This window comes from Gadus macrocephalus, chromosome 9, assembly GCF_031168955.1.
Source record: "Gadus macrocephalus chromosome 9, ASM3116895v1".
Lineage (NCBI taxonomy): Eukaryota > Metazoa > Chordata > Actinopteri > Gadiformes > Gadidae > Gadus > Gadus macrocephalus.
In genome coordinates, this window is record NC_082390.1 from 2,682,228 (window position 1) to 2,696,550 (window position 14,323).

Consider the following 14,323-nt stretch of genomic DNA (forward strand, 5'->3'; position numbering starts at 1 on the left):
CACATTTTGAGCTTTGTATTCCGAGTAATTATTCCAAATAATTAAACAGGTGCCATTTGAAACCGTCGGTGGGATTCACTAAATGTCATTCCTTCAAGAGATGAAACGGGATAACGAGTTTCCAAGTAGGACCTCATGTTGACCTCGTGTAGATTCAGATGATGTGGCCATATGGCTTATCTGGTAAAAAAAATTAAAAATAAAGCAGCTTCCTGGAAAAATACGTCAGCACAGCACACAGACTCACGCACAGCCTTTGATTATCACCGTCTTACAAAAGACATGTAATCAAGGCTTCAGGGCTGGTATCGCTCGCTGAATGACACTGCCTAATTGCCCCTAATTAGAGAGCCTTGATTGAGGTGCAGCTTATGATTTGAGAGGAAGCAGGCAGTGGTGAGCACTGTCTCTCACTCTGTTTGCCCCACACCAAATTGTTAATTTTCAAATTCATTTGTGCTTGGGAGGGATTGTTCCCGTCAAAGGAACCTCATGCATAATTCAAGCCGCCTCTCCAGCGATAGTTTCTCACCCGAGTTGTTGCTTTGGCCATGCCCTGTTGACAGTATCTCAACCACCCGGCCGTCAGCCTGTGTCTTCATCCGTGAAGCATCCGCCTATTTCTCTCCATCCATCCATGTGTACATCAATCACGGTGTGCGTTTCAACGTACGATATTATGTGCATTGTGTAGGCCTGTATGCATAGTAGGCTCACAGTATGCAGCTTGCATCCTTTGGTTTCATTGTGTTTGCTCATTCTCAGCAAGCCGTGGGTGTCAGCCCTCTCTCTCCCGCGGCTATTCGCTGACAAGTTGATGTCACAGTGCCAGAGACCAATCTGTAATATATTCATTTGCGTATTTAAATGAATAATCTCCCAAGATGTTCACGTAAATTAATGTCTGGTTATTATTATCAATCGCAGAACGAAGCTACACAACAGTGACTGAGGTGGCCTATACGGCCCATTTATGAAAGCCCTCCCATGTGCATTAGCAGTGTTATGGATGTTACCTACGCGGTGTCGGTGACGACATTCCCAGGAAAAATCCCAAACGGCACATGACATCACACACACGGTGTGGATCTGTGAAGTGTGGTCCAAAAGCACACCTGCGATTATGGCTCATCGCCAGAAGTATCGCCAAGATAACGAAACTGAAATCTTTCGAGATTAACACTCTGACTCCTAATTATAATAGTTGAGTCTCGTTCCAGATGGTCAAATTTGATTTACATTCTTCAAACCCTGTGAATGGTGTTAATCATTAATCATTTTTTTTATTTATTTAACTGTATTTTGTATCCTTTTCAAAGCGTTGGAACAGATGGGTGTATTGCAAATGAGGCCTTGGAGGCTCTTTAAAGTTGTCCTAGAAAACCATACAATGATAAAGTATAGGCTATGGCGTGCCATGGTTGAATAATGAAAACATAAACGTAATCGCTATAGGCCGGAAGCTTTTGGTCAAAACTTCTGAACAATGAATATGAATTGCAACACGATGATTCATTCGTAAAAAGGTCTTTCTTGTTGGCCCATGAATGCTCCTTCACTATAAGCACAACCACATGTTTAACTTGTATGTTATATTCGGATAGGGCATCCTTCATATTGTCACTGGCATACGAGTAAAATAGTTTGAGGTTCCCCTCCCCACCTGGCAGTGACAAGCATGGGTGCCGTTGATGTGGATGCAGTCAGACGCTCTGCGCATCCGAAATGAATGGCGTATTGGCGCTGAACGTTGTAAATAACCTGCTCCATGAAGTCTCCATGGAGTGTAAATTACAGTGGAGCTTTGGCGCCCTCTGTCGATCGCGTAATAAATAATCACGAATAAAGACCACTGAAGACCACGGCAACCCATCTTAGTAAATAGATGACATGCCTATACCTGAATAAAACAAAAAATATTTATTAAAGCAGGAAAACGTTACTGATGGGGGTCCGTGGCTAATATGTCAATGTGAGCGCTGCCGTATCCTTATCTCCCACTTACTGGAATGCTAGTAGGCCTACTACAAAGACAGTGAGCAAATAGTCCAAGAATAATAACACAATGCAGGCTGACCTGAAGTCGAATGCCAATTTTAAAAATGTATTTATATTATAATACAAGGGGTATTCTGTGCAAGAGGTGGATGGGTGTATGTGAAACCTGTACATTATCAACAAAGCAGTATAAACTCAAACAAACCCGCAAGCAGAGCACGGCCGCTTCACCACGAGCATGTCAAATATCGAATCGAGATACATATCATATACCATATCATACAAATGGTTTCCTCGAGCATACCATGGCTGTAAATGTTAGATTACATATTTATATAAAGTGCAATAAAAATTAAACACTTACAGTGAGGCCCGGCCCTGATTTACTGATGATGTACGTGTTTACTTGTGTGTGTGTAAGTAAGTGTGTGTCTGTAAGCAGGTAAGTGTGTATGTAAGTAAGTATGTGTGTGTGTGTATATATATATATATATACATGTGTGGGTATGTGTTTGTAAGCAAGTAAGTGTGTGTATGTGGGTATGTGTGTGTGTGTGTGTGTGTGTGTGTGTTCTACCTCCTCTCCCCTGCACACCCCCCCCCCCCCCCTCAAGGCCCATTCATGGTTTAGCCCAGTGGGAAGGAAGGGGATGGCAAGTCAAGGCAGGCAGGCACATCCACACACACACACACACACACACACACACACATACACACACAACTGACCGACGTTTAATTGCTTATTATTCACTGCATTACAACATTTATCCATGAAAAAATTGACCAATCTGTGGATTGTTCCTCAAAATGAGGCAGAGGCTAGAGGAAGAAGAAAGTGTTGCAAAATATAGTATTATACTATTATTTTACAATTATGGACACTCGCTGTTTTAAAGATTGCTCAGCCTACACTGAGCGTAGCACCACATATCCACATGTTTATCTCTGAGTAGTATGAAATATCTGGAAATATATAGAAGCAGATCCATTATTTTAAAAAAGGACGTAAAACAAAGGCATATCTGACCTAAAAAGTTATAGGAAAATAGTAGCACTGTTAGTGATGAGATTACATTTTACAGTTTGGGGATATATTCTGTAATCAATGTTGCCGTTTTCTTTCCCTTAAAGGTTGTCTCTATAATGTATTCTTTGCAAAGGTTATAAAATGCATGTATACGTTCTGCATCACAGTTGTAACTCATCAATGCGGGCGCAGAGCTGTGTTCAGGCTTTAAGCGGCGTGTATCTAAAGGGCTTTTCCTCCGTATCACACCAGAAACACCTGAGCAGGCGGTGGGGGTCATCTAGGTCTGCTGGGAGCCCTGGCGGAGAAGAGAAGCAAAGGAAGAAAGTACCAGTTCATAAATTACCTTCGAGTGTAATTAGATCGAAGTTACATGGAGCTGGCAATGTCTGTCTATTGTTTCACAATAAAAATAAATATTTATTTTCTTGTGCCCTTCCTAAATCCTTTGCGACTAACTGGGATTAAGTGGTATACAAACACATTTTAATTGAATGGAAAAGTTATTTATTGTCGCAAGGCGACAATAAACAGATGATAAGATGGTGTCTGGTGGCATGATTAAAAACGGTAGCATCCAATTGAAACCAGAATATATAGAACACAAATAAAAGAACGGCAGACGAGGCCCAGTCAACAAACACGACTCCTATCCTAAAGGGCGCATTTCCATCGGAGGGTGTGGCTCTGTTCAGTCTAGGGCCCGACCGATATTGATTTTTGAGTGCCGATGCCGATGCCGATTATTTTCAGAGAAAAATTACGATTACGATTTAATCGGCCGATTATAAAAAAAAACAAAAAAAACAAACAAACATAAAACGTAGTTTTTGATACCTTAAATATACTTTAAACACTTTTGACGAATATGTGAATTGAATGCAGAATCTTTGAGTGTTTTAGAATACATTTACAGTCAAAAATTAGTGTAATGTAAAATGTAAAATAAATAACTAACTCCCAATGTGCTGCGCTCGTGAGCAGTGACTAACACGTGCGTGCTGAGCAGTATGGTCTCACCGTTAGAGTCTACAGTATAACAAATTAACATGGCCTGGGACCTAAAGAAAAACAGGCACAACATGCTCAAACAACGCGCCTTGTGTACATTGGTGAGGTGAGCGCGCAGCTGCCTGAGCGAGCGTGCTTTCATGTTGTACGGTAAAATTCAATCTCCTCTTTTTTACTCCAGCTAAAGTTGTTAGTTAGCAAGGCGAGTAGGAGCGCAATCTGCAGGATACTAATCGCAATAACATTTATATAAAAAAATAAATAATAATAATCGGTTGTAATCGGCGTCTTTTTGGCCGATGCCGATTATTTTCAAAAAGGCTATAATCGGCCGATTAAATCGGCAGGCCGATAAATCGGTCGGGCCCTAGTTCAGTCTGCAAAGGCGCGGCACGGATCGCGTTTCCACCGCCAAAAGTGGGCGTTATCCGGACTGAGCCCCATTGAGCCGCACTCGCCTGCAGTTCTCCTCCGTCGGTGTACTCGATCGGTCGACAGAATCGTCAGTTCCGTGCGACAGGGGGGGGTTAATAAAAAACAAACGCAGTACCCGCAAGGTTCTGTGTACAACGGCGAAAGCTTTCGATTTATTGAAGAAAATGTTGCGCAAAAGTTTGACATCCTTGTTGGACATTTATTGTGTGTTTTTTTTTTTTCCAGCAGTTTACACTGCGTCAGGCTGCTATGAGGTCACGATGCTTACGTAGCTGCCGCGGCTATCGCCGTCCGGCTCAAACCCCGCCCTACCACAAAGGGTACTGTCAGCGATGGGAACGCCAGCCGTAACTGAGCTGGGCTATACCACGCCCTCCCTAATTGGCTGAGGCGTGCTGGGTCCGAACCGTACCCGCCGGTGGAAGAGCGCCACAAAGAGGCCCCCCATCAGGGGCCAATCTAGAAGCAGGGGCTCACGCACCGAGTTGGTCCTCTTGCGCTTCCAGCAGTCCGGGTTGAGGCGCTTCTGCTCCTCGGCCAGGACCTTGGCCTCCAGGGTGTACATCCTCCGCTCCTCGCTCTTCATCTTCTTCCACTTGTCCCCCAGGATCACGCTGATGGCTCTGCGTGACGTCGGAGGAGAGCGCTGTTATTACCGGTGATCCCCTCACCGCAACCAAGGGCTTCTTTTCTACCTTGATAACCTGAACGGGTGCATTTTAGCATCTCGTTTGGGTTCATAGTACAAATTTCCCCGAAGTGGAGGATTACCTGGCTGGCAGTGAAGCATTTTCCGAGTCTGATTTCTAACAGGTCTTGATAATGGCTATATATAGCCATTATTTAATTGAATCGAAATAAGGCTAAAATGGTGTAAAAATCAGAATACCAGGAATCGAATACCAACATTATTATTATGCTGTTCTGTAAAAGAACAAAATGCTATGTGTTGCACAGTGCCACAGTGTCGTCTATTAGCAGAGATGGAGGGGAAGTTTCTTTGGGTTAGTTTAGTTTCAGAACGTTCTCTTCTGCTCTCTTTAGAACTCTTGAATCTTAATCACAGCACCCTTGTCTACCTTTCTGCCACGTCCCCGTGTCCAACGGATTCACCGTTACCATGGCGACGCGGGAAGAACACACACCTGTTATCCTTGCCGGGATACATCTGGGTGTACTCCACTCTGTACTTCTTAGCGAAGAGCATGAATGCATTCATTGGCCGCTTGCATTTTGTGGGCACGGCAACAACGGCCGTCCCTGAAGTCTGGCCCCTGCCTGATTTGCTGTTGGAGGACTGGGGGGAGGCGGAGCCCTCAAACTTATCACAGTCTGGGCTCACAGCGCCCCCGCTGGACTGGGAGGTCCTGCGCTGGCGAGCCATGTTGCTCAACACGTACACGGCTGAGGAGTCCAGCGGGGTGAAGTCATAACTGCAAGAGGAGAGACGTGGTCATGGTTATTGAGGAGCAGCTAGGGATCAGGTATACAGGCACGCTGTAGAAGGCTGCCGACATCTGGGGTTAAAGACCATTCCCTTCCCACTGGGAGTCCAAACCCTGAGTCCAAACCCTGACCACTCTGGACTGTCTTTTCGTGCACCCTCTCCAAAGTTGAATTAGGCATGTGGAAATTAAATGCTATTCCAATACAGTAAGTGGGAATAGGCTCATGTGTAGGCAATGTTTATTAAATGCTGTAGACAGTCATTCACTCCAATGAGAATAACATAGGCACATCATTATGTAGTCGAAAGATACATACACATATTGAATCTGCCCAATAACAAGCGAACAGCGTCATGATCTTCACTTTATAACTTCCGTAGTCACGTTGAAGTTCTGCTTGATCACTGTCACTTCCCTGTTTATTTAGGCATCTCCCGTTGTCTCTTGTTTAGCTGGCGTCTAAATATAGTCAGGTCTGCTTTTACTCTACAGGCCAACGGCGTGACCCATATAGAACAAACCACATGTACTTGACCGTCTGCATGCTGAAATCATGACCTGTTTAACCGTGTTACGTTTTTTTTACGAGTGCGCTAGATCGCTAGACTGGGTGCCCCCCGCCCATTCTGCCGACGATTTGAATTCGCCCCGCGGGAGGGTCTGGAGAAGAGCAAGACATTTCTTTCTGCTTCCGATACGCTTTTGCGGGAGCCAATCAACAAGCTGGCTTTTTCCCCCTGGCGCGCTATTGGCTGGTTTAACACAATGACGACACAGGGAAGCGACGGCAAGCAGCCAATTGCGTATAGCGTCGTTTGAACCCGGCCCGTTGATCGCGCCTCTTGTGCTAGAGAGAATGACAGCAGCCTCCTCAGACCAGCGTGCAACCCATGGTTGAGCTCGGTCTGGCAACAGCCAGGCTGCTAGATCACGTTTGTAAGGAGGGTAGCATACCTCCTGAAAGTGTCGAAGACCACCGAGTCGTCGCAGTTAATGGCATCCGGGTGGTTGGGGGGGAGACACAGGTCACCCACCTGCATCTCATAGCAGGGGATCCCATGATGCACCACGGTGAGGCTGGGGTAGAAGGAAGCCCACCCTGAGAGAGAGAGAGAGACAGAGACGGACACAGAGAGAGAGAGAGAGAGAGAGAGAGAGAGAGAGAGAGAGAGACAGACACAGAGAGAGAGACAGAGACAGACACAGAGAGAGAGAGAGACAGAGAGAGAGAGCAAGAGCGAGAGCGAGAGAGAGAGACAGAGAGAGATGGAGAGAGAGAGAGAGAGAGCGAGCGAGAGCGAGAGAGAGAGAGAGAATTAGCGATGGGCGGCTGCAGCCGACCCCCCTGCAGATATTTGGTAAACAAAAAATAGAATGATTGCGTCCTGCATACTGAACGATGGTGGGAAAGAGATTGGATGCGGGGCAAAAAAACATATGCATATGATATAATATAGATCTGTAATAATGCACTTGCCATGCATACTCTGTGTTTCCTATAGGTTTCGAACAAATCTCAATAAAAGCAAACTACCAATACCATCTTATTCGTGCATTTTTCTACCTTTATTTTTGACAAAAAACGGGTGGTCCAGTCGACATTCCGCCGTTAAAAGGCCGTTGGTGGTTGAGCCGGGGTCAAAGGTCAGTTTGAGCACCACCTGGGCCACAGACACGGCCTCCTCGTGGTCCACCAACCGGAGCCCCTCCGACCCGTAGCTCTGGACAACACGAGGACCATCGCGTTCAGCATCTCATAGGTTCACAATCAACCACTGCACGTTGTTGTTATAAAATAGACACAATCATTGCATGGAATAGCACAGTAGTGAGTGAGTGAGTGAGTGAGTGAGTGAGTGAGTGAGTGAGTGAGTGAGTGAGTGAGTGAGTGAGTGAGTGAGTGAGTGTGTGTGAGTGAGTGAGTAAGGGTTAATGATGGAGTGAGTGAGTGTGTGTGAGTGAGTGAGTGAGTGAGTGAGTGAGTGAGTGAGTGAGTGAGTGAGTGAGTGAGTGAGTGAGTGAGTGAGTGAGTGAGTGAGTGAGTGAGTAAGTGAGTGAGTGAGTGAGTGAGTGAGTGAGTAAGGGTTAATGATGGAGGGAGTGAGTGAGTGTGTCGTGCGTGCCCCCGTGTCCGTGTCTGTATGTGTCTTGCGTGCGTGCGTGCGCATGCGCGCGCGCGCGCACGCACGCACGCGTGTGTGTGTGCGTGCTCGTGCGTGCGCACCTTGAGGGAGGTGCACACCATCATGGACTCGTCGTCGGAGTCGTCATCAGAGTCTCGGAGGTCGTCGGCGTCCTGCCACTCCACGTTGGAGCCGCGGTGGAAGCGCAGACGGGTGCCTGCGGAGACGAACCGAGGAGACGTCAACACACAGCGGAAGACGCACAGCGGAATCACTGCGTCGCGCTGTACAGAAGGAGCAGGGAGTTGGTGGGACTGTTGTGAAGCGCGTTCGGGATTGAGATCCATCCATCAATTTTTCTTTTTGTTCATCTTTACAAACTTGGATTGCATGTGTTGACATCATCTGTATATGCGCGTTGTTGCACAATGTTAATTCAATGTCCATCACCGGATTCTGATAATGCAAGTATGATTACACCGGCACACTTCCACTTTAAACGTTTCTCGCTCTTATTCTCTCACTTTGTATTTTTGCTGTTTTTTTATTAGCTATATACCTACTAAGGCTTTTACAGTTTTATCGTAGGGTTTTACACTAACCCTATGATAAACAGGGTTAGAGTTAGTCTTGAATCAACAACATCAAATACTACTGTGTGCAATGTGTGTGTGTGGGTTCCCCTCGTGTGCTCCCCTCGTGTGCTCCCCTCGTGTGCTCCCCTCGTGTGCTCCCCTCGTGTGCTCCCCTCGTGTGCTCCCCCCGTGTGCTCCCCTCGTGTGCTCCCCCCGTGTGCTCCCCTCGTGTGCTCCCCTCGTGTGCTCCCCCCGTGTGCTCCCCTCGTGTGCTCCCCTCGTGTGCTCCCCTCGTGTGCTCCCCTCGTGTGCTCCCCTCGTGTGCTCCCCTCGTGTGCTCCCATACTCTGAACAGTTTACCTTTCAGGAAGCAATGCCAGGACGTGGAGGGCCAGGAGCGGGACCAGGCCATGTCTTCGTCGTCTGAGAACGACGAGGACATGGAGAAGACCCCGGACTCAGACTCACTGCTGGCCTGTTCCGGATCAGGGACGTGAACTCTGTTGTCATTCTTTTACCTTGATATTTGTATCCAACGTGACAAGTCAACTGGGACACACGACTTGAGACACTCAGTATGAAGCAGCCGCTATGGGTTGTGGATGGGATGCAGTGTACGGTATGCAATGTAAATTTAATGTACATGGATAAGAATATATATGAATACATGGCGAGGGGGCTTACTGACATCATTTCATTGACATCCTAAAATTATAAATGGGATGTTTATTTGGATAAAACCATCTGCTACCTAAATGGTAAATGGATTCCATTTAGACAGCGCTTTTCTAACCGGGGGCCACTCAAAGCGCAGTTACCGCGTCGCATCCACCCATTCATGCACATACCAACGGCGGAGTCAACCTTTCGTCATGAGCCGTCCTGACGCCTCCGAAACAAGAGGCGTCAGGGATAAAACCAGCAACCTCCTGGTTGTCAGTCGACGGACTCTACCTCCTGAGGAACTGCTGACCCGACTACAGAGTAACCAACAGAGGGACGGATGGCGGTGCGTCTCATTACCCTGACGCGTCTACAGACTATAGAGGGACGGGGGGTGTGTGTGTCTCATTACCCTGACGCGTCTACAGACTATAGAGGGACGGGGGGTGTGCGTCTCATTACCCTGACGCGTCTACAGACTATAGAGGGACGGGGGGGGTGTGTCTCATTACCCCGACGCGTCTACAGACTATAGAGGGACGGGGGGTGTGTGTCTCATTACCCTGACGCGTCTACAGACTATAGAGGGACGGGGTGTGTGTGTCTCATTACCCTGACGCGTCTACAGACTATAGAGGGACGGGGGGTGTGTGTGTCTCATTACCCTGACGCGTCTACAGACTATAGAGGGACGGGGTGTGTGCGTCTCATTACCCTGACGCGTCTACAGACTATAGAGGGACGGGGTGTGTGCGTCTCATTACCCTGACGCGTCTACAGACTATAGAGGGACGGGGTGTGTGCGTCTCATTACCCTGACGCGTCTACAGACTATAGAGGGACGGGGGGTGTGCGTCTCATTACCCTGACGCGTCTACAGACTATAGAGGGACGGGGTGTGTGTCTCATTACCCTGACGCGTCTACAGACTATAGAGGGACGGGGTGTGTGTGTGTCTCATTACCCTGACGCGTCTACAGACTATAGAGGGACGGGGTGTGTGTGTCTCATTACCCTGACGCGTCTACAGACTATAGAGGGACGGGGTGTGTGTGTCTCATTACCCTGACGCGTCTACAGACTATAGAGGGACGGGGTGTGTGTGCGTCTCATTACCCTGACGCGTCTACAGACTATAGAGGGACGGGGTGTGTGTGTCTCATTACCCTGACGCGTCTACAGACTATAGAGGGACGGGGTGTGTGTGTCTCATTACCCTGACGCGTCTACAGACTATAGAGGGACGGGGGGTGTGCGTCTCATTACCCTGACGCGTCTACAGACTATAGAGGGACGGGGTGTGTGTGTGTCTCATTACCCTGACGCGTCGGCGGTCTCGCAGGTGCATCCTCGACGGGGTGGGGGCGCTGCTGGCCAGCGGCGGGCGGGCGTAGGAATGTAAACTGTTGCTGCTGCCGAAGATGTGGACCGGGGACGATCTGAAACAACGTGGATTGAATAAAAAAACACAAAAGATAAGACTCACAAAATAGGTAACGTTTATAGGGATTCGTGCGACCGTGGATAACGTTCTTCTGATAGGCAGAGCGGTATATGTATGTATTGCGCCAAGAACATCATCACACGCCACCCGTCCCCACCCCAAGTGTTTTTGTCATGTCCCCAAGACAAACAGGTGATTCATATCTTACTGGGTTAAAAGAAATGAATGATGATGCTCAGATAGCCCTGAGCCTAAAAAAGGTACAATAGCCGGCCTTTGTTTGTCTGAATTTGTTTTAAAACTATTTCTGTCCTGTCGACTAAATGCAAATTCAAGGCCACAGGGATCTAGGTTCATTGCTCCGACTCTGTAGCAGAGTACAGAAATATCATTGTAAGGTCAACAAACTGCTGTTTTTTAAGGGTGAGGTTTGGAATGAGTTGGGAGAGGCCGGGGGTTGGGCAGTAGAGTGTTTAAAACATCTAGACTAGAGATAGCTACGGATAGCAAATCTTACATATAGGTATTATAAAATAGAAAGCATCATGGGATTTTTTTTGGCGCCATTTTGTGATGACTTGAGAAAGCTGTAGTCATTTAAAATCTTTAAATCAACATAAATCTACCGCAACCAATGCAACAAAAAACGTTGTTCTGCCAAGTCTTGCATGAGAAACGCTCTGGTCGTTTTCGAAACACAACAATTTCACCCCATAATGACAAATCAATCCCGATTAATTACTAAACAATGACCAAAAAAAGATGACAAACATAATAACCAACACTCCTACGCTTCCGAAATAGAGGCGGCCATTATGTAAATGTAAATGTAAATGGGCCACATTTATATAGCGCATTTTCTAACCATTGGCCACCCAAAGCGCTTTACAATATCGCCTCACATTCACCATTAACGCACTCATTCACACACCGACGGCGGAGTCAGCCACGCAAAGGCGACAGCCAGCTCGTCGGGAGCCAACAGTCAGGGTGAGGTGCCTTGCTCAGGGACACCTCGCCACTCAGCTAGGAGGAGCCGGGGATCGAACCAGCAACCTTGTGGTTACCAGACGACCCGCTCTACCTCCTGAGCTACTTGTCTGATCTGATGATGCGACATCACGATGCACAAAGCCCTACTGCCGCTTTAACCAGGGCTAACTCCTAGCGGGACGGGCAAACTCACCTCTTGTGGGGGGCGTCTTTGAGGAGGGGGCTCTGGGGGCTGGTTGCTATGTTGGCGAGCTCCGCCAGCCAGTTGTTGCTGGGGGAGGTGCCCAACTCCTGGTGCGAGACCCCCGCCCCCACCCGGAACATCTCCGAGGACCTCCTGTCCTCGTCCACCTCCTGGAGCTCCGGCATGTCGTCTGCACACACAGACATAGCCTCCTTCTGTTTAACATGCTCATTGTCAAATATTGTCTGATCTGAAACTCAAAACACATCTGTTCTAAAACGGCCTCTTCCATCTGAGGACGATTGCTTTGTCTCTCACTATTGTTTTTATGATTTCTTTATCTTATTGTTGTTTCTTTTTAAGGACTTTGGTGTATCTTTGTACGGTGTCCTTGATTGCTGAGAAAGGCACCTTTAAATTAAATGTATTGTTATTATTATTATTATTATTATTATATCTGGTACATGGTGAGGGAGGGCAAATGGGAAAAATTACCGAAATCCATGTTGCACCCTGGGGAAGAGGGAAGCTCCTCCGTGCACTTTAGTGGGTCAAAGGACTCGTCCATTGTTGCTCTGCTTTTCTCTTTTCTTTTGTTTGCCTTTTTCCACACGTGTTCTAGGTCAGATGTGCTGTCGTTTCTGCGTTACATTACGCATCCCAAGCTGGCCTGGCTGTAGGGGAAACAAAACATCGGAAGGATTGAACTGATGAAGTAGGACGACTACATCATGCTCAGGTCAATTCCAGGTCACATGGCAATATAACTGATCTTTAATTTTTTGATGATACACAAGTATACAAAATCACATAAATTATGATAATCAAAGACATAAAATGATATCCAACAATATCCAATGAAATATTTTACTATAGTCTATATAAATCCTATAACATTGTTGAGGCCTACAAGTAGGCCTACAAAATACCATAACTTCTTTGGGGTTGTTTCTGTTCTGTTTTGATTTTGTTCGCACGCGTTCGTTAAAGACGACGGCGTTATTTGTTCTTCAAATATCAAATGACATGCATCAGAAACAAATGTCATATTTCGGAAAATGTGTATGACACATGCGGAGGGTCGAGATAACCTTTTGTCTTTGAAAGAAACAGAGAAACCCTGTGCAAGAACAGTCACGTGGCCAATTGCGTACAGGGCTTGTTTATAAACTAAAAGACTTCGTTCGCGCATGCGCACTATCGCTCATTCATTCACTACTGCGTAACAAAAACAACAGATTGATTGTGTTAAACACATTCAATACCAAATAAAAAAATCCCGGAGTCTAAAAGTAGTTGACAACCAATCGTTTTTGCTTTGTATAAAAATGTAGACATTCCGGGAACGTAGCCCACCGACCTCTGTCTATCAAAACAATACCTAGGTTATAAAGGGCTACATGGATTAAATGCACAAGGTAACCTAAAACGTTATCCATACTCATAAACCATTGGATACTTGAACAAATTCAAAGGGTCATTTTGCTTTGATGTTTTAAATAAGTGTCTGATGCATAAGGTCAATCATTTTTGCTTAAAATTACATTCTAAAATCATGCCAATTCAACCGTGTAAGACAATAGATGGATGCAAAGCAAAGTGTTACAACACGGTAGTAGGTCGTTCTGCAGGAGAACGCAAAGGCACTGAAGCCTACATGGTAAACAAAAGAATGTCAACAAGTTCAGGCATGACGCAACCTATGTTGCCTGTTCAAATAAATGAATGAGTTGCAATCGTCCAAACGCACATTCCAGAACCCATAACGCCACCAATCACCCTATTAAAGTTGGAATGTTTCGTAGCGCAGGGCGATCGCTGTCTTTTCGATTGATACAACCAAAACACACGTCACAATGAAAAAAAAAAAACAGTCAAGCACAATCTGTCATTCGACATTTAATACGTGCATGACAACTCCGCTAGACATACATTCTCGAATCGTGCGGTAAAGCTCCGTATAATAATGATCGATTATACGATTTTGATCCGTGCGTTACTTTGAAATCAAGTAGATAACTTAACACTTACCAAAACTGTCGCGATCAACTAACTCTCTTGCTTTCTTTCGGTGGGTGGGTAATGAACATTGCCAAATAAGGAAATCCATTGGCGGATGAAACCGTCAGTAGCGATGAGCTCTCGTTTCCATTGGTGTAGAGCAGCGATAAAGCAGCGGAGGGCGCGGCTTGGTTTGTTGATGAAATTTTCATTGGTCGATCTGGGTGAAAGTACACGTCTGTTACAATCCAGTCACAGCTGATTGGCAAAACAAGAACAATACTTGCGTTTTGTACTTTGTATGAAATGCTCAAGGCCTCATTACTTGCCATGTTAAGCTTGGCTAAGCTCTTAAATATCAAGAGCCTACAGTTTGCATTTTCTATTCGCAATCATGAATCAATGGCTGCATGACTTGATG

At 46.3% G+C, this 14,323-nt stretch overlaps 1 protein-coding gene across 3 annotated transcripts; it reads right to left on the reverse strand.

Moving 5' to 3' along the window:
* Positions 1-2,090: 2,090 nt before the first annotated feature.
* hbp1 (HMG-box transcription factor 1) lies at positions 2,091-14,068 on the reverse strand. Of its 3 annotated transcripts, none has more exons than XM_060060231.1 (11): positions 13,933-14,068; positions 12,397-12,575; positions 11,911-12,091; positions 10,599-10,719; positions 8,978-9,092; positions 8,144-8,259; positions 7,484-7,640; positions 6,874-7,018; positions 5,617-5,904; positions 4,953-5,094; positions 2,091-3,323 (listed from the first exon to the last, which is right to left on the reverse strand). In XM_060060231.1, exons 2-11 carry the CDS (start codon positions 12,467-12,469, stop codon positions 3,306-3,308), a joined length of 1,356 nt encoding a protein of 451 aa, XP_059916214.1. In that variant the 5' UTR covers positions 12,470-12,575; positions 13,933-14,068; the 3' UTR covers positions 2,091-3,305. The 3 variants fall into 3 exon arrangements, with proteins under 3 accessions (XP_059916214.1, XP_059916215.1, XP_059916216.1); XM_060060232.1 differs by lacking the exon at positions 13,933-14,068 and adding an exon at positions 13,834-13,855; XM_060060233.1 differs by lacking the exon at positions 13,933-14,068 and having other exon boundaries at positions 2,091-3,311.
* Positions 14,069-14,323: the final 255 nt, after the last annotated feature.